The sequence below is a fragment of the Chaetodon auriga genome, chromosome 9 (assembly GCF_051107435.1).
Source record: "Chaetodon auriga isolate fChaAug3 chromosome 9, fChaAug3.hap1, whole genome shotgun sequence".
Lineage (NCBI taxonomy): Eukaryota > Metazoa > Chordata > Actinopteri > Chaetodontiformes > Chaetodontidae > Chaetodon > Chaetodon auriga.
The window spans coordinates 11,341,169-11,360,227 of record NC_135082.1 but is presented as its reverse complement, the minus strand read 5'-3'; the positions used below and the strand labels follow the sequence as shown (position 1 = coordinate 11,360,227).

General features: G+C 43.4%; 1 protein-coding gene across 1 annotated transcript; it reads left to right on the top strand.

Annotated features, from left to right (window-relative positions):
- The first annotated feature begins 2,010 nt into the window (after positions 1-2,010).
- Positions 2,011-5,620, top strand: hbegfa (heparin-binding EGF-like growth factor a). The gene is made up of 6 exons (XM_076738391.1): positions 2,011-2,299; positions 3,079-3,321; positions 3,441-3,639; positions 3,733-3,888; positions 4,041-4,127; positions 4,247-5,620. The coding sequence occupies exons 1-5, from the start codon at positions 2,257-2,259 to the stop codon at positions 4,111-4,113; spliced, it is 714 nt and encodes a 237-aa protein (XP_076594506.1). The 5' UTR covers positions 2,011-2,256; the 3' UTR covers positions 4,114-4,127; positions 4,247-5,620.
- The last annotated feature ends 13,439 nt before the right edge of the window (positions 5,621-19,059 follow it).

Here is a 19,059-nt window from a genome sequence, read left to right as displayed (position 1 = left end):
GACTCAAGAGCTTCATCTGATGGACTTAAAAAGCTTCTGAGAAACAGCTCACTCACTCCAAATGCTCCAAAGCCCATTTGTGATTCCTCATTTCTAATCCTCCATGAATGCCCAAGTTTTTAACTCAAAGCATCTTTATTTTAATTTCTAATTATTTAATTACTTTCACTTACTCTGTGAACATGCCACATCATTCTGCTTTCAGAAAATTTTCTCAAACATGTGAAGTTATTCTTTCATCAAGTACTTCATGTACTTTTCAGTTATGGAAGAGAATTACACACTGAAATGCTGTTGTAACCCCCTCAATTCTACACACATGCACACACATAATTATGCAAACAGATATTCCAATAATTACATTAAAATAGAATATGAAAAATAAAATATGCAAACTATAACATATACAGTCACTCATGTACAGCCTGTACAGTGTACATATATATACATACATACAGACATACAGACATACATACATACATACATACGTAGATTACGCTTTTTAACAGGTTAATGTCATCAAACCTCACCAGATTTGACTGTATTACCTGTGTGTGTGTGTGTGTGTGTGTGTGTGTGTGTGTGTGTGTGTGTGTGAGGATCCTCCTCTTACTGTTGGGGCTGTTACATTCAGTTGTCGCGTCTTTACTGCCCTCTGCTGAATTTTCTTAATAGAAAATAGGTAAACCAAGCCAAACAAAACAAGTACAATTGTATTAATCAAAAGCTTTTCATGTGTTTTATGTGTGTGCAGCAGATCTCTAGGTACCATATTATGCATGCAGGTTCATCAGACACAGCATTATGGTGCAGATACTGCTCCAATGAAAAAAGTTACAGCTGCTGCAGCGGGATTTGAACCAACGCTTAAATAAAGCTTCACATCAATCTGATTTGTATAATCGTCTGATTATTTCATCAGAATAATATGGTCACGGTCAGTTTGGTGTACAAGGAGAGGAATCTGCTATGAGCTTTGTCTGAGGTCAAGAGTCCTGCTGGAGCGCTCCGACTGCAGGGTAACTATGATGTAGCTCTCACCTTGACCACGGGGTGGCGCAAACAAACTGTGCAATACTTGCCCGTGAAAGCTCTTACAAGATGCGTGTATTATTCACCAGGTAAGTTTAAAACGTGCTGTCATCGTTGTTTTCTCGATTGTTGGTTGTGTTAGTCTGCCGTTTTTCAATATCACTCTAATGATTCTACTTTAGAGCACCTGAGCCTTCTTTACACTCATATGTGTGTTTCACTGGACTCATCTGGATTAAGAAGCACTGAATCTTCAATTCAATTCAATTCAATTCAATTCAATTCAATTCAAAAATAAAAAGAAAGAAATTTTCTCTTGAGCCAGGGTGCAAGCGTGAGTGCATGGGTCAAAAAACATACATGTCAATCATCAAAGTTAGTAAAAAGGCGTAGATTTCACTACTTTGTGGAAATATTTATTTCTTGTTTATTTTTTGTTTCATGCGTGTTTGACCAAAAACAAACAAACAAACAAACAAACAAACAAACAAACACGCAAAAATGAAATACAATTACAGAAATGAGAGTGTCTTAAAAGGTAGGTCTAGCTTTAAGAAGAAGGTGGGATTGACAAAATTAATTCATTGCTAGAAAATAACCATATAATGATTTCCTAACAGCTTCCACAGAAACCTCCACAGGATGCACTACAGTACATTTTAGAGTGGGCAAAATCCCATCTACTAAAATATTAATACCTTAGTAATGCCTGCCACCGTGACCGTCAGAGTAACATTCATTTCAAGTCAAAACGGCCCTTTGCTCTCAATCTCCACCAGAGTGATTAATAATCCATTCATTAATGTGTCTCATGTGCTAATATCTGTGCAACATCAGCGCACACTTCGCACAGCGTCAGTGCGCATCTTGTCATCCGCTGTCGCGCAGCAGCCCCCTCACAGTGCAGCTCACTGCGCGGCCGCTGTAGGCGTGGTGAAGCGCAGGGGCCCATAAATACGGCCGTGCCTCTCTGCGGATGCTCTCTCTGCGCTCCCCTCAGACCGTAACGCACCAGCCCTCCGAAGGCGCACGAAGAGGTCGCAAACAAGCGGAATTAATCCATAGAAACACACCGAGAGAAGAGAAAAAGAAAGAAAGAAAGAAAAACAGAAAAGAAAGACAGAAGCGAAGGAATATTTAGATCCGGAACAAGTGGAAGGAATACTTGAACCTCACATATATTTTTGACTTTTTCCCCTGAAGATCACTGGAAGTAGGCGCATCATGAGGATTTTCGGTGTTGTGCTCCTGCTGGTTCACGCCTTGGGTGAGTTCCATGTGCGCTCATGTAAAATAAGTTGTTTCTCTGTGGACTTGGGTTATTGTGTTTGACATTTCGACCTGTGCCACGCCGTCTCTTCTCGGCTATTGGCGTCAACCACTCATGCATGGCCGAGCTAATAACATGTCTTGTAAACTTCATAACCTTTAAGGCAACGGTTTTCATGATGCCAGGTCTATTCAGGAGCTAATGGGGTCATCTCTCTATTTTAGAGCATGCTTTATGTAACTGGATACATTTATTTTTAACTCATATTCTTGCCTGACATTAGCTAACGGTCTGTCCATGCATTTTGTGTGTGTGTGTGCATGACACAGAGAGAGTATATGCCAACTTCTATCTGGCTCCCCACCCACCAGATCACCCACTGTATTTCCCATCCAAAGCCCACAAACTGTCCCTCTGAGGGAGGCTACTTCAAGTTGTGGTTTTGGCCCAGGTTCCGCTCTGCTGAAGTGCTCCTGAGCAAGGCAGTGGATACCTACCGAGCCCAAAAGACCATGCTCTGTATCTGAGCTTGCACACTTCCTAAAAGGGATCAGTGGGATTGCACTGAAAGCCAAAAATCCTGCCTGGAGCCTCCTTGTGCACAACATGTTTCAACTTGCCCTCAGAAGTCCAGCCCACCCTGGCACACTAACCTGTTTGCATTAATTGTCCCCTAGAGGAGGACTTTTTTTTTTGGAAGTCTGTTCTGTTAAAGAGTGTATCAAACACTTACCATGCACTGCTAACATTTGAAACCCTCTTATTGTCTCCTCCAGTGGTGTCCAGAATGGCCAGTGGTGCTGCAGTCGACAGGTATGAGAGCGACAGGCAGCGGCACAGAGCTGTTTTCAAGCTTCTGGACACAACCAAAGACAGGGGGGCAGAGGAGGAGAGCGTAAGCGTGGGTGCAACAACAGTGGAGTATGGTCAGGAGGAGGAGGAGGACTACGATGATGAGTATTATGAAGATGAGTACGAAGATGGCATGTCTGGAGACTATGGACTGGAACTGCCGCAAGGTAAGGCAGTCAAGTTTGCTGTTTTTCTCATATTCCTGATTCAGTTTTTACTTGCTTCCTTAAGAAAGACAATATAATCGAAGTTTTTTTTCCTCTTTTTTGTTCCCTTTTTGGTTTAGTCGCCATGTCAAGCAAACCGAAAGACCCGTCTGCCATCCTGGAGGCGGAAAGCACTGAAGGAAAGAGAAGGAGAGGAAAGGGGAGAAAGAAGGGGAAAGGCAAGGGGAAGAAGAGGAATCCATGCCTGAGGAAGTATAAGGATTTCTGCATTCACGGCACCTGCAAGTACGTGAAGGACGTCCGTTCCCCATCCTGTGTGTAAGTATGAGCGCTACATCTATCCTCCACCAACCCCGAGCCACTGAATTATTAAGCTCGTATTCACCGACTCCGTCTCGGTCCTGTCTGCAGGTGCAACCCGAGTTACTCTGGTGAAAGGTGTCAGTTTTTCACGCTGCCCTTGGAGAAACCCCAGGAGGGCTACAACCGGACCACAGCCCTGGCCGTGGTGGCGGTGGTGCTGTCGTCCGTCTGCCTCATCATCATAGGCCTTCTGCTGTTGCTCAGGTGAGGAAAAAGGCTCTCAGATTCACCACGCAAACACACACGAACCACCATACACACAGATAAAGGGTTTTACTTGAGGCTTAGCCGATACCTGTCAAAGACAAGACGCAGCAAATAGTCTGAACAAGCTCCTTTTCTTTTGTTTATTGCAGGTTTCACAAGCGGGGAGCGTATGATGTAGAGAATGAAGAGAAGGTCAAACTAGGGTTAGCGTCCAACCACTGAAGAGACAAAGAGAGGTGAGTGGAGAGGAGCAGGCCTACGAACACATACACTGACAAACATCTTCATGTTTCTTTCTTCTTTGTTGTCTGGATGAAATCAGGTTTTGCTCATTGCCTCTTTTTTTTCACGTTAGGCAAAGATGCGGAAATTCTACCTCAAAATAGAAAAAGAGAAGTGAACCGCCAAAGGAGGTTCTGGAGGAAAAAAGGATCCTACATGAAGAAGGGAACAGAGGTTGTTGTCTGCCTGATCCTCTGCCTGATATTCAGATGAAAGAAATGAACGGGCAGCTGAACATATTCCTGAAGGCCTCAGAAAAAGATGGCCCGCCTGAAACTGGAATACTAACGCCCCGAGGATGGACCGGTGACGTGAGGAGCGCGAAGGGACGAGAAGGAGAAGGAACATGTCAAGAGTCTGTGCTGCTTCTGGACTGCGTGAAAAGAGGTTCCAGACTGAACTGAACAAGATAAGATTTTGAACACCGAGAGCTCAAACCTGGATTTTTTTCTCTCAACAGACAGCATTTTGTATTTTCCTGCACAAGTCCATCTTCTTTTTTTTGTGTACAGTAAACGGAATATTTATAATTTTAATTTATTTATTTAAGCTAACTGTATTTATAGAGATTTTAACCACCTTCAACACTTTTTAAAGTAATGATGTTACAGTTGTTTTTATATTCCTTATTGGACGAGATATTTATTTATGAAACAGAAAAAAAAAACAATGCAGAAGCTCCTTGAGATAGCAAATATTTCATGAAACGAGATATGACGCATAAACATCTGATTTCTGGCTTTAGTTTTTTGGCGCTCAGTAGATGATCAATAGCACTGTGATTAATGAATTGATCGCTGAATAGACATGATTACTTTTTAATTCTTCCGGGGAGTTTCATTTAGGGCTTTTCAGGAACACCCTGCACACACTCACACGGTTACACACATTGACACATTCACTCCTGGAGGCTGCCCAGTACAACCAGTCAGATCTGTCAGCCATTAAGCAGCTCCACTGTAGAGGTTTGGGGCATCAGCGGCCTTTCAGAGGCACATCAGCTGTGGTAATGAGGCAGGGGCAAGCAGCTCTCTTTGACTCCCTGCATCCAGATTTATATTGTAGGTTTGGTGATCTTTAGGGCTACATTAGGTTTAGTGTTGTGCCTCAGTGTTACAATGACACATCAATGTCTGTCATTATGATTCACTGCACAGTCTAAGCATTGATTAAAGGCAACATAAAAACTGTGCACTCAGCGTCTGTATTGTTCTGAAACCTTTAAAAGGGAGTCAAATATCAAATGCACTGTAGCAAGAATTTGGTATGAAAATGTTGTCACGTCATGTTGTCTTACCATCATCATCTAAGAAACTCCCTCAGATCCATGTTCAGCTGTCAAGCAAAAAATAAAAAACAAAAAAAATGTGAATTTAAGTGTTTCACCCTTTCAAATCCTGTCCTGCAGTTTTGAAGTGATTGTTATTTCTGTGATTTTTTTCAGAGGAAAATAAAAAAAAAAAGATTATCATAATATTTGACTCTTTTCGCTTCTTTACATCAAACTCTGTTCTCAGAATTAATAGGAGTCTCAGATGTACTGACAGATCAGTTAAGTAAGGTCAAGTTTATTTTCGCTCTTTGGTTCACTTCCTGAGTTGGGCGACACATTAATGTGATATTTTAGAATGGCTGGTCTGGGTAATGATAACAGCAGTGTGTTCTTTTGGCCCATTCAGCAGCTGTAATTATAGTAAACATAATATTTTTATTTCCCCTGTGTCTGACGTGTGAGGACCACTTTTAACCAGAGCACCTGTATCCTGGCCATTAGTGCTATTATGTTCAGTGCTTAAAAGGCTTATTTTTTTAGTCATTGTTGTGCAAATATGGAGTCAGAAAGCCTCTATTATGATTCAGTCTGGTTATCTGGGTAGAGTAGATACCACTCAAATGATTGATTGTCATTGAAATGAACATGTTTCTCAGAGGCCTTTCTCTTTGGACCAAATGAAGACATTATGAGTTCCATGTGTTGACAACAGCATCATCAGTCTCTGACAGATCAGTCATGATGAGTGCAGTCAGGACTCACTGCCGTGTGTATGTACTGAGCAGATGTGCGGTGTACAGGCCAGAGAACACCTGATGTTCAGCCACAACACATCACGCCACGGCACCGCACACCATTACTCACACAGCCAACAGATGTCATGTTCAAAGACACACCACCAAGTATAACATCTGAGACCTCAACCAGCCCTGAATGCCGCAGAGTACAGAGAGACCACATGCGGCAAATACTAGCAGGATGCAACAATGCTGTCATATATGCCGCACGCAGGTTTAATGGGGGGTAAGGAAAGTCAAAAGACCCAGCTGGACTCAAAGGCAGGCTGAGACTCAGCCAAATGTTAGTCACCCCTTGAAGTCACCTCCTACACGGATGTTGTTACACCGACTCTGTGTGTCCGTGTATGTGTGCGTGTGTGAATGTGGTAGTGTAATGCCTTGGTGCTGTGTCTGTGTGTGGGTTACAGGGGTTAACCAAACCATTACAAGCAAGAATCCACAGCAAAACATGAGTGTTTACATGTTTGCTATGGGATCCTTTTCAACAAAGTTTGTGGGTTTGATTCCCATACTTTCTATATATACTGAATAAACAAAATACTCAAATATTCACGCTGGTAGTTAAAGACAGATGTTCAGCTGAACCATAAGGGTGTGGTACCTGATTCAGGAACTCCTCATACCATTTGTTGAGCAACAGAGAAACAGCAGTTGAGCGTTTAGCTTTGTCAGGAAAAAGCAACCCATGTACATGAGCACTGCTCAGTTTGCAAGTTTGGCCGATGAACTCACTGCATGGTAGACATGTTCCGTAATATTCAGACTTCTTTATTTGCCTATAAAGGGGCAATTTGAGGCAAGCAGTTTACAAATAAAAAACACACAAAATGTATTCACATGCACTAAAACAAACAAAAATGCAAAATATAATAGCCTATATTTTTGATTGTTTGACAGTCATTCTACCTCAAAGAGTTGCATAATACTTCTTTAACACACTCACGATGAACAAAAGAATGACCAAAATCGGTGCAGCAGAACCAGACGTATTGTCTTTTTCATTCTACTAACCTTCATTACCTTACAACTCAGCCGCTGGCAGTTCAGTCAGAGATTTGGGTGTGTTATGCCAGTAGCAGCTTGTGTAGCCTCGATTCTCTAGCCTCAAGCTGCAGCGGTCTGGTAAACTCACTTCTTGCTAATTCCACACCCCAGATTTTTTCCATTTCTTTTTTTCCATTTTCAGACTTCTTCATTCTTCAGCCCCAACTGATGCTAACTCACGTGACGTCACTTGAGGCAGTTTTTCTCAAGAGGAGCCACAACAGGCTTTATGCCTTTTTTCCCCCCATATGCAGCTGTACACCACAAGACCTTTAGACATAAATATCCTTCAGTCCAAAAGAGAAACATTTTAAAGAACCTTTCGGTTCCTTTGAAACAGTTTGTCACAAAGCTGCAAACAGACCTGCTTTTATTGTGAAAAGTTTTCAGGGGACATCGACAATATGCTGACGACTGCGGTTTCTCAGTTACGAATAAATGCAGCTAATTTTCCATTCTGTGTCACAGGATCTCTTATGCAGTGTGTATGAATGTGTGTGTCTTTGCAAAAACACACACATGTGTACGTGTGTTTGTATGTGTGACAGGGGCTAGTCATTTACAGTAGTGGAGCCACCTAATCCTGGCCTCTCAATGTCAAGTAGCAGAGCACACAGAAATAGTGCTGTGCAGTCATGCTCACATAGCTGCTATTCCCGGGGCTGATGGCCACCAAAGAGCCAGAATGCTGAGAGAGAGGAGAGTTCGCAGCGTTCTGTTTTTCAGTGAACTGGTGGACCACCGCCAGGAAATATTGTCCGGTATGGTGGCCCATCATCAGGCATCAGCGCTGCACCGCTTTTGAATTTTCCTTGTAGGGTCACTGCGAAGGCTCTGCAGAATCTGTCCCTCGTCTTCGCCTTCTGAGTGTTCTTGAATGTTCCTAGAGAGACTCAAAGAGGATATTTCCACAGCTCAGAGGGCTTTTCCTTTCAGGTTCGCCAAAATTCATTGGAGGTGGCAGAATTCATTGGGTGGGAATTGCCGGTGTACAAAGATTGCTATTGTTTTAGGCACATTTTTGGCAGCAGTAGTTTATGTCAAGGTGTGCTCACCTAAACTCATTTTAGGTGCCTTTGTTTTATCGTACCTTTGAATAAGAGACTTTGAGGCTCACAATAATGTTTCCAACTATTTTTTTTTTTTCAATTTTATGATGATGATGTTTTAGGAAAAAAAAGTATTATAGTAAAATATTTTTAGGAAATAAAGTGTACGTTATGTGTATTGGAGGTTGTTTGCCTTAAAGCCCAGAATCACCTACTGTGCTCATTACAGATACTTAATTAATGCAGCGTACAGGTGTACTGATAATGCTGCATATTTGTAGTCAACTAATATTTCTCTCTTTTATGAAAAGAGCAAAATCCAAGGTGAACCACTGTGTCGTCTTGACACATTGCCAAATAGACTTGTGTAATCAGATGTTGTAGTGGTTGCACTGGATTGAATCAGTGTGAGGAAGGTGACTTTGTTGTGAAAGGTGCTTCCTGCCCTGCTGAGGAGCAACAATGGGTAGTTTCCACTCTTATGGAAGTGCGCACACCAACAGTTGGAAATATAATCATTCTCTGACCGGATATCATCAACAGGAACACATTATTACCTGATATTAATGAGTGTGTGTGTCCCAATCTGCTTTAGATGTTAATGTATACAATTGGCTGTTCCGGCAAAATAAAATGTGCTTTGCATGATGCTCGCACAAGCTAAGCTCCCCGAGTGCTGCTGTAAAGTCAAACTGAAGTGCCAGCGCTGCCTCAGTGTGCCACTCAGGCCTGACTGATGAGGTGATGACAGCGACACAGCCTTTGTCGCATGACAAAAAGAGGTTTCAGTGGATCAGTATGTTGTACACAGTCTATATCGCTTCGTTCACATGGTGAGGACAGCCAAAGAGGAGGAGGACGGGAAGGATGACAGGAATGAAGAGAAGGAGTGAGAGATAAGGTCGACACAGTAACATGAGAGGGGGAGTGAGAGACGAAGGGAGGATAGAGAATGGGTCAAGGTGAGAACTTCTGCTGAGGAGGGTGCTGGCCTGTCTTCGACTGCATGTGGATAAGAAAGATGAAGGAGTTTGAGGAGACTGCCTTTCATGGCTCTCACTCCTTCTCTGGTTTACTTTAATTTACCCCTCAGATCCTGTAAGCTCTTCATTCTATTCCTGTCCTTTCATTCATATCACCTCTTCGATATCCTCATCCTTTTCCTGTCTCCCTTTTCTTCCTCTTCCTTTTACCCATTAAAATGACAAATGTGCTCAGGGACAGTCTTACCATCAGGGCAAACGCAGCCACATAATCCCTGCAGCCTACAAAAGGCAAAATATTAAGTAATGAAAGGTCATTTTTCATTAATTTAGAGGGTATTTACTTACTGACCAACACCCCTCATTAGTTAGATTAAAAGACTGGTCATTCTTGAGTCATGCCCACTCCCTCCACTACTTCATCAAGCTCAACTACTTCTTTTAACCTCAAACATTTTTTTTACCACTGCACCAAAAGTTACAAGGGAAATAATAAAATGTTGCTGCTAAGGAAACTGTCACTGCCTCAGAGGGCTGGCGGTAACACCACGCTGTGTGAGTAGCATACCTTACTCAGTCAGCAGTTCTTATCTGTCCATTTTTATGTCTATACCATGACTGCTCAGTCACACCATTAAAGCAACAGTTTGGGAAATATTCTAATTCCATTTCTTGCTGAGAGTTAGATGAGAAGATCAATACCTCTCTCTTGTCTGTGCATGAATTATGCAGATAGAGCCGCGAGTCCTTAGCTGTTAAAACCACCCAGAACATCACTGGCATTCAAGTACATTGCATCAGTGATGTTGATGAGGTGAGGTGCCTGCACAGAGCCCAGAGGATATTAAAAGACAATACCCCAGCAACAGCCTGTTCACCCTACTGCTGCTGCCACCTGGCAAGCCATACAGAAGCATCCGCAGGATTGGATCACATGACAGGAGAGGAGTGAGTTTGGCAAAACAGGTGAACTGTGTTTCATGCTGTATCAGATGAAAGAATATTTCAGCCAAACACTCATATATGTCAGTATTAACACAGGTTAGAAGTTGAGCATGCAAGGATTATTAGGCATATTGAACACAGCTGGCAGAGTTCACCTGTTTGACCAAACTCACTTCTCTCATGTCCTCTCATGAGTTCCATTGTACCATAGACTTTGATTTGGCACTACGGCAAGTGTGATCCCATCATGAGATGGTCTCGCTGTTTCTTTGTAGTTTCAGTCTTTAGGCTGCGTTAACCCCCAGCAATAAAGCTATTTCCCAGAATAGCAAACTAATACTTAAAAGACACAGTAACATCCTTCAGTCATGGTTACATTGACGACACCTGTGGTAACACACTTTTAATAATACAGGTCACAGAATTCCTTTCAAAATGACAATTGAAAGGAAACAAATGGAGAAAAAAAAAGAAGTCAAGTCAACACTTAGATTTAATGTTGTCCTCTGCATCACATCTTGTCTGTGTGGGTGAGCGGTTTGAATCCTGTGCGGTGAAAGCAGGTTCTGCCAGTAACACAAAATGTAAATACATGAAAAGCTGCTGCAGAGCAAATGCCAGCCATATCACAAATGCTGTCTCATATACTGCAATTATAAAAAGGGTTATAACGTAACAGTCGCATTCGATTGCAAATGGTCATGTTCGCTGTTTGTTTATAGGACCCCCAAATGAAGTAAAGTCTGCCCCTGCTCCACATTGCTGCTCTCTATGTTAGTAGTGTTGAAAAAGCAGCTCAGCTCAGTCCACTTGCTCCTGGTGCCAGCAGGAGTTGGGCAGGGATACCAGCAGATTCCCCTCTGCTGATGTCACCCTGCTGGACAGACACTTGTTATGTATCATGGCCACACTATTAAATTCTCACTGAGGTCTATTTAGGCCCCAAGGAGGCTGATGGTGGCATTGGATTACTTACTGGGTAAGAGGAGAAGAGAGGGTTAGAGACAGAGAGCGACTGGGGTTGGGTTAAGAGGGGAGTGAAGAGAAAACAAGGCAAGAAACTGGATGTATTTGACCATTCCCCTAATCGCCATCACCACTACCACACACACAAGCCAAAAAAATAACTCAAACAAACAACGGCATGCCGGCAAACAGACAGGAAGACTGATGACTGCATGCTTGACTCATCTGTTTTCTCTACCCCTGACAGTATGCTCTGCAGTTCTCTGAAATAAAAAAACTCCTCCCATATCCGCCTGAGTGTGTGTGTGTGTGTGTGTGTGTGTGTGTGTGTGTGTGTGTGTGTAGAAGCAGGCACCTAATGGTGGTTTTAGAGGATCAGCCCAACGCGTGCTGGCCAGTTGAGCTGGCTGACACCACAGCTTATGACAAAGGAGAGGCGGACGGATGTCAGAGCAGACGGCAGCAGGCTCTGGTTACCGCAAGGAGTGGGCTCCAGGCATTCCTCTTCACTGTGTTTCCTTTGTGGTCAGCTGCTGTTGAAACTGACAGAACACCTCACCCCCCTCACCACCACCACTACCCCTCACCCCCAAGGCAAACACCTTAAGCAATCTTAATTGTTCCAGTTTGATCCTGAAAGGGTTGTTAGGAAAGAGGGATTTCCTCTGTGGAGAAATACTATGTGCCTAAGATATGAGTATTTGATATACAGGCAGGGCGGGAACGCTCCTGTCACTCCAAACAATCACTGAAACGACAAAGGCCCCTTCTATCTCTCATGCAGCGTGTCAGATACAATCACACACACTGTACAGCTGTGAGGCTCTGCATGCGAACATGCTGATGTTCAGCAGATGTAATGTTTACCACGTTCACTCTAATCCTTTAGTTAGCTTAGTTTAACATTGGCTAATTAATGCATTACGCATGAGGCTCATGGGAATGTCATGGGTTTTGCAGACTTTGGGTCATAGATTTTGGAAATTTGAACTGCTGTTAGCTCAAGATGAAAAGTCAGGGAGAGTCGAAATAGTTACACATCATCCTGAGGACATGACCGTCTGTATCAAATTTCATGGTAATCCATCCAATACTTGCTGGGACCTTTCACTAAAAATATGTCAAGTTGCTTGTGGCATGGGAAAAAAAGTCATTAGGATGCATCATCAACCAGAATTTATGTCAATTCACCCAGTAGTTGTTGGGATATTTCAGTCTAGCCAAAAGTGGTGGACCAGTGGAGCCATGCTGGTTTCATTTGAATGTCTTACACTGTCTTTATGTATAGCCCTTTGATAGACTGGCAAGGTGTCCAGGGTGTTACCCTGCCTTCAGCTCAATGTATGATGGGAACACCCATAACCAAGGACCGGAAAATTTAAAGCAAATGAAGGAATGACTTTCCCTCCTTTGAATTTCTTCATTCATCTGCCTTCATCTCTGTGACTGCCCAACAAATTTAAATCCCCCCCATGAGGCCGCCTAAGCAGCCCACAGGCTATTAGTGGGGTCCGTGACCTCAGCGAGATTTTCCCCTCTGCTGCTCTCCGTCTGTCCTTCCACCCACTGCTACTCTGTGTGTTCCCTCTCTCCTGCCGCAGCCTCGAGACAGTGTGGGAGCTGTTCACAGAGCAGGAATGCAGAAGGAGCGCTCAGAGCTCAGCTGCTGGAGGAGAGAGGAGGGAGGAGAAGAAGGCAGGAGAGGGGGATTTTTTCCTTGGATGAGGTCATGGATGATGGCTTCTCTCAGAGCGAGAGCTGAGCTCGTGGCAGACGCGCCCCTGACCTCCCAGTGCCAGCACACACACACACACACACACACACACACACACACACACACACACAAAGAGAAAGGGCTGAACCCATAGAAGCACTTAGTTGGCAGTGACTTGACATCTAGTTTTCATCTCTGCCCATTACACCACAACTAATCTCCCAGTCCATATTGCTCTGTCTTTATCAGCACACCACACACGACAGTCAGCTTTGCACAAGGCAGTACAGTCAGGCCCCAGTGGGCCACTTTAGTGGACTCAGCCATGTGAAAAGCCCTGCTAAAATCTGCCCCATTACTAGCTGAGAGATGGAAGTGATTAGTAACGCACTACAATTATCGTGCTCAGCACACACATAACCTCCGTCACAGCTGATTCAACAGCAATATTTTCTCAACTTGAGGAGTGATCTGAATCTGGATTACTGTACTGATTGGGTGAGGAGTCCCGGTTAGTAGCGACTGTCGAGACGAAAGGATGATGGTGGTTATTATTGTCATTACTCAGCCTCTTTTCCTCCCCATGTGTGACTCATGGAGACCGACGCTCTGTGGCTTTGTGCCTCGGTGTGAAAAATATCACTCCTTCCCTGAGCCCCCCTTCCCCGGCGTGGATTTCGGGAATGTGACATAGCACCAAGGCTTTGTCGGGGGACAATAGGGCCCCCATCTGAATGTGACACATCCCTGTGGGAGCAGTTGTTTTTATACGTCCTCTGATCCTCTGCCTGTGCGCTGGATTAGTTGGAGTCACTCTTACAACCCAGCCCAAACTGTCACAGCCTGAGTGTAAGAGAACTTAAAGAGCTGACTGTGGTGTCGTCGAGCACTACCTTTGACACCAGTGTCAAAAATCTATGAGCCCTGTCACATCAAGCTAACAGTGGACTGTGAGGCGATGCTGGGCTGTTGTTGAGTGTTTGTGGCTGACCATTGCCGTAGTTTTTGCACTGTGTCTGGCACTGTTGCCTTGTCTATCATCTGCTGCTTGGCTGACTGAGAATATCAAATTGGCATTAATGATAACAAGATACTGAACTAAAAAGTGCTGTCAGACCTCCACCAAGTTGGCAGTCCGTGCTCAATACAAAAGTTCAACTACCAATGAGTGAGTGATGCCCTGGTCTACAGCAACACCTGCTGCTCTGTGGATCCAACATGCTAACAGACTCACAATGACAATGCTAACATGCTGGTGTTTCGCAGGTAATGTTTGCCGTGTTCACCATCTTGGTTTATCATATGAGCACATTAACATTTTCTTGTTAGCACTAAACACAAAGTACAGTTAGGTTGCACATTTACACAGCGCTCGCTAACGCATAACTTGTGTTGACTCACAGCAACAAGCAAAAGTGACGGAGACAGTTTTGAGCAAAATTCTTTTGCTCGACCACAACCGCCTCTTCTGAAAAACAGCTGGCTGATACAACGGCAGAGTAAAGCAAAGCAACATTTTTGTGTGAGCAGGAGGTTGAGCTGGTCGTTCACTGATCACAGGGCTGGCGGGTCGATCCCCACCTCCTCCTGTCTACATGTCCAAGCGGCCTTGGACGAGACACTGAGCCCCAAACTGCTCCAGATGCTCAGGCCAGCACCCTGCCTGGTACACTAGTTTGCTGCCGTTGGTGTGTGAGTGTGTGTGTGACTTGTAAATGCTTGCTGTGGTTATAGTGCTCTATAAATGTACACATTCATTTTCCTTTTCATCAGGCAGATTCCTGCCCAGTTTTACAATAATGTAGTACTTCACAGATTCACAGTGGCATGATAATGGTTGGGTAGTTTATTTAGTTTGTCTTTCTGCTGCTTTTTCACTCGTCACCAGTTACAGCATTTGACAGATCGACCTTTGTTGCATTGGTTCTTTGAGGTTGGCTTGTGTGACAGGGCTCTAAGTGAAATTTATCCCTTGAAACCTCATCGTAAGCTAGGATGAGGGTAACATGTCACTGGATTAGCAAGGTCTAGGGTCTTTGAATTGCACTGGATACTTCTTTTAGTTCTTTTACAAAGGCTGTGAAACTAATTGATGTCCGCGGGACTGTTTGAGATCACTAAAACAGAGCTGGACTTTCAGGTTTCTCTTGGAATCATAGGTTGTGTTTGTTTTTCCATACTAATTTTGTATCCAGCTTTCAGAACTGTCACGTCTGGAATTCAATCACCGTCCTCCCCATCTGTTTTCATTTTCTCTTTATCTCTGTCTCTGCGACAGTGGTGTGATTGTTTGAGACTGCAGGTGTGTTTGAGACTCTGGGAGTTCCTCCATTCTAATTACAGGCTCCTCACTGACATCTTTATTGTCACTGAATTCCCGTTCCTCCTCAAACACTCCCTCAATGTACTTTTTTTTCTCTTTGACCGAAAATTCAGGTCAGGAGCTGCTGAGTGATTACATCTCAGTGCTGCAGAAGCCTGAGAAGGAAATGAGTTCAGTAAACCAAGAAGCCGCTCTGTAACCGACCACAACATCCTCCTGCTTCTGTGCTCATTAACAGCCCTCTTTCCTCTCTTGGCCTCTTCCGACCTACGTCCGTCCCTGTGGGGTATCGCCTCGCCCCCTCGTCCACCAGCAGACACCCCACATCAAACAGAATTACAGCCTGCCAGGAAGTGACGTCACCACACCACAAGTCTTTGTTTGAGAGGCTTGGTTCACAGTGGACTCACTTCATTCCCTGCTGGGCCCCAGGTCTAAAGAGTGGTTGCTGCAGAGTGCGTAGGTACTGGCTACTGTCCAGGGCTGACATTCCTGTCACTACTGTGTGTGAGTGTGTGTGTAAGATCTCATTATAGCACCTTATATAGAGAAAACAGGGAGGGTAAACCACCGGTAGTGTATCCAGTGAACGTAGTAGTGGTGGAGGGTTTTTTTTTTTGGCCTAATACGACCACTGAATCGAACAGCATTCTTTGGAGTCAATGCCAGCCTTTGCCGTCCATCTCTATAGTTACTGAAAGCGATGGCAAGCAGGGAAAACAACATCATAAAAGAAAATTGCTGTTGCGTTTTAGAGTCATTATTGGATTCTATAGCTGGGTGGGTGGGAGTAATTGATCGCAGATGTTTCTGTCTTTGTGTGACTGAAAGAAATGTTTTGTGTGCTGTTGTGTCACAGTAGGCTCATGCAGACAGTTAAGATGAGGTTAGAGTTTTCCATGTCAAGGTTAGTCAGTCGACTTCAGAAGCACCCACGCCCAATTTCTAATGTTGTCTGTCTCTTATCATTTCCTATTTTGAAAACTAGGAAATTTTATTTTATTTGTTCTGCTTTTCTGCCTTCGTTTCTTTCCTTTGTCATTATCAATGTGTGAGTCAATGTCGAAAAATTTCCTGAATGGCCAACTTTCCCAAGAAACTCTGTATGCATTTCTAAGATGTGCTTTATGCTTTTAGGGACTAGATACTCAAGGTGTTACCTCATTGTAGAATCTTTCTTTATATGACCATTTAAAAGTATTTAAAGCTGCACCTATCAGTATTGTTGCACAAATAATGGCTAAAATGGATATGTAATATGGACGGTGGCATTGCCAAACTCTGAAGCTCCCCTCAGCTCTATCAGCTGATTGGTTTAGTATTACAGAATGCAGCTATGCTAGTTTAGTCTCACTGCTGTCACTAAATGTGCTGATAAACCCATTGTTCGCTCCCTGCTCAGCACCGAGCAGCAGACAAATGACGCAGCTAGACAGCAAACATGGTGGAGCATTTAGGGGGTAAAGAGCCAGAAATTTCCCCCAAGAGATGGAGGAGATGAAAGCAGAACAACAAGGAGAGTGAATATTTATGAGCTGAATTCTTATGCTGCTCCATGTGTGCTGGATGCGTAAACAAGCAAATGTTTGCTAACATGTTAGCCATGACAACTTTGCAAGGCCATAAAGTGTTACACATAATTTGCATAACCTGTATCTTGTTGTAAAGTTCTGCCATCCAAGAAAATGAATGAAAAAAAAAAAAATGAAAGAAAAATTACCTTGAAAGCAATGCTCATGATCCAAAAGTGAACAGAAGGGTAGCCCCCAAAAAATCAAAACACAAGGCTTTCTCTTTAAACTTGACAGGTCTAACATGGGATTAGAATCAGACAGCAATTTAACAACATGCTGATGCTGTCCAAGGTTTGTCAAAACCAGTAATGTTTATAAATCACAACAGAAAAACTGTATTGAAAAATATAGATAATTCTAATTCTGCATCTACAATTTTAGACCTCAAATATATGAAGTAAAAAATTGGATTGATTTGCTTTGATTTGACGGTAAACACCCGATGATCTAATGATCTGCAACTCACAACCCTTGGTACAACTTGGCATTAAAGCCTAAGCGGGAATTTTGTTGTTGTTTTTGTTTCACTGACATTTATCTCACTCCTCCCTTACACTTGCCCTGCACATTTCTCCATTTCGTCCTCTCTGACAGAGTTTTCCATTCCCTTATCTCAATATCAAGTTTGCTTCACAGTTGGTAAAAATAGCCCTTCTGTCAAGACCATTGTGTCTATTTATGCCGTCGTAAACAGTGCTGCACTGTTGTCTCACTTGCCCATTCCGTTTGGTGAAACTTTCATTCGCTTCTTCCTGGTATTTGTGTTAATGCTTTTGTAATCTAAATCCCACACATTGTTGTCTATAGTCTGTCAAATGGAGCTGTGCATGAATGTGTGTGTTTATTGTATGAGAAAACGGGTGGATCCTCAGGCCAGGGGAGATACGCTGTCTGCACTTAGACAGGCTCTTCCTCCTGGCTGATTACTGCACAGTCATAAGCACCGCAAACGGAAACACAGACAGGCACACATCCACCAAACAGACACACACACACACTGACGACACACTGCTGACCTTACACACCCAAGAAAAGGCCCGTCTTGCATAAACACAAAGATTGTTCTTTGTTTTCCTTTTTTTTTTTTTTCCAGTACCCTGTTCCTCACCAACATAGCTGCATTTTATTCCATCTGTCTGTCAGTTGTGCTATTTCAGGAGGCTTTCTTTAGAAGTGGGTGTTAGTACCCTAAAGTAACTGCGAACACACTAAAAATACAAAATTATAAATGGCCTAAAAATAAACAAAAGAGGGAACCAGCATAAGAAGAGGATGTGGAGGGATAGAAACTAATGTCTGAACATTTAGTTTGTGTTTACGCTCAGCGTCACAGCTGTTATCTGCCTTTATATGTACAGAAACACACACACACACACACACACGTTGCTCTAAAGCTTTCCTCTCTTCAAATGTAGCAAGGCATTGTTTTTGTCACCATAGTTCAGTGTCAAGAAAAGCATATTTTAAAACTGCTGTGGGGAGGTCTTGATGAGGAGGAGGGCAAGGACAGGGACAGGTGAGGGCAAGGCACCTGAGCACAGAAGTCAGGAGTCAGGGAGGCTGCCAAGCAGGCAAGGAAAGGCTTATGTGTTGTGGTGACAGGTGAGTCTTGATTGAATGATTGAGTGCAGCTGCACTCAGGCAGAGGAGACAAAGCCCAACCTGTCAGCCACGCCCCTGCAGGGAGACGCACTCTGACACCAGACAGACATGGGGGAAACAGACAGGAAACAGGGGGAGAAGAGAAACACAAGACACAAATAAAAAATGAAGGGGAAACTGTGGATCTATAACATCATTCTGATGTTATCAGTTTTTGTTAGTGGAAGAATGATCTTATCTGGTGAAAATTTGTTGCATTCATGGATTCATTTCTGCATTGTTGTCTGCAGCAGTGTCTTGTTCAATACTCCTGTTTGGGATGCCAAATTAGGAAATTTTAAGATTCTACATGGGGGCTTTACGGTGATCATTTTTGGCCTCCCTTTTGAAAACTTTTGGTGTTGTTTCATTAAAGTAGTTAGTTTCTCCCAAAGTTCCAAACATGAATGATCTCTCACACACACACACACACACACACACACTGAAAACAATCTGAGTAAGGCCTGTCGAATTCACATTCAAACGTCACCAATTATGTAACTGAGGGCTGGTGCACTCCTTTCAAAATCTGAAACATTGTGGCTTGTGGCAATGGAAACTGTGCAGCTACCTG

Excerpts from the sequence above, each read along its gene's own strand:
- hbegfa (XM_076738391.1), top strand. The coding sequence starts at position 2,257 with ATGAGGATTTTCGGTGTTGTGCTCCTGCTGGTTCACGCCTTGG. Across the intron at positions 2,300-3,078 it reads CCTGCTGGTTCACGCCTTGG|TGGTGTCCAGAATGGCCAGT; the intron begins GTGAGTTCCATG and ends TGTCTCCTCCAG. Across the intron at positions 3,640-3,732 it reads GTCCGTTCCCCATCCTGTGT|GTGCAACCCGAGTTACTCTG; the intron begins GTAAGTATGAGC and ends TCCTGTCTGCAG.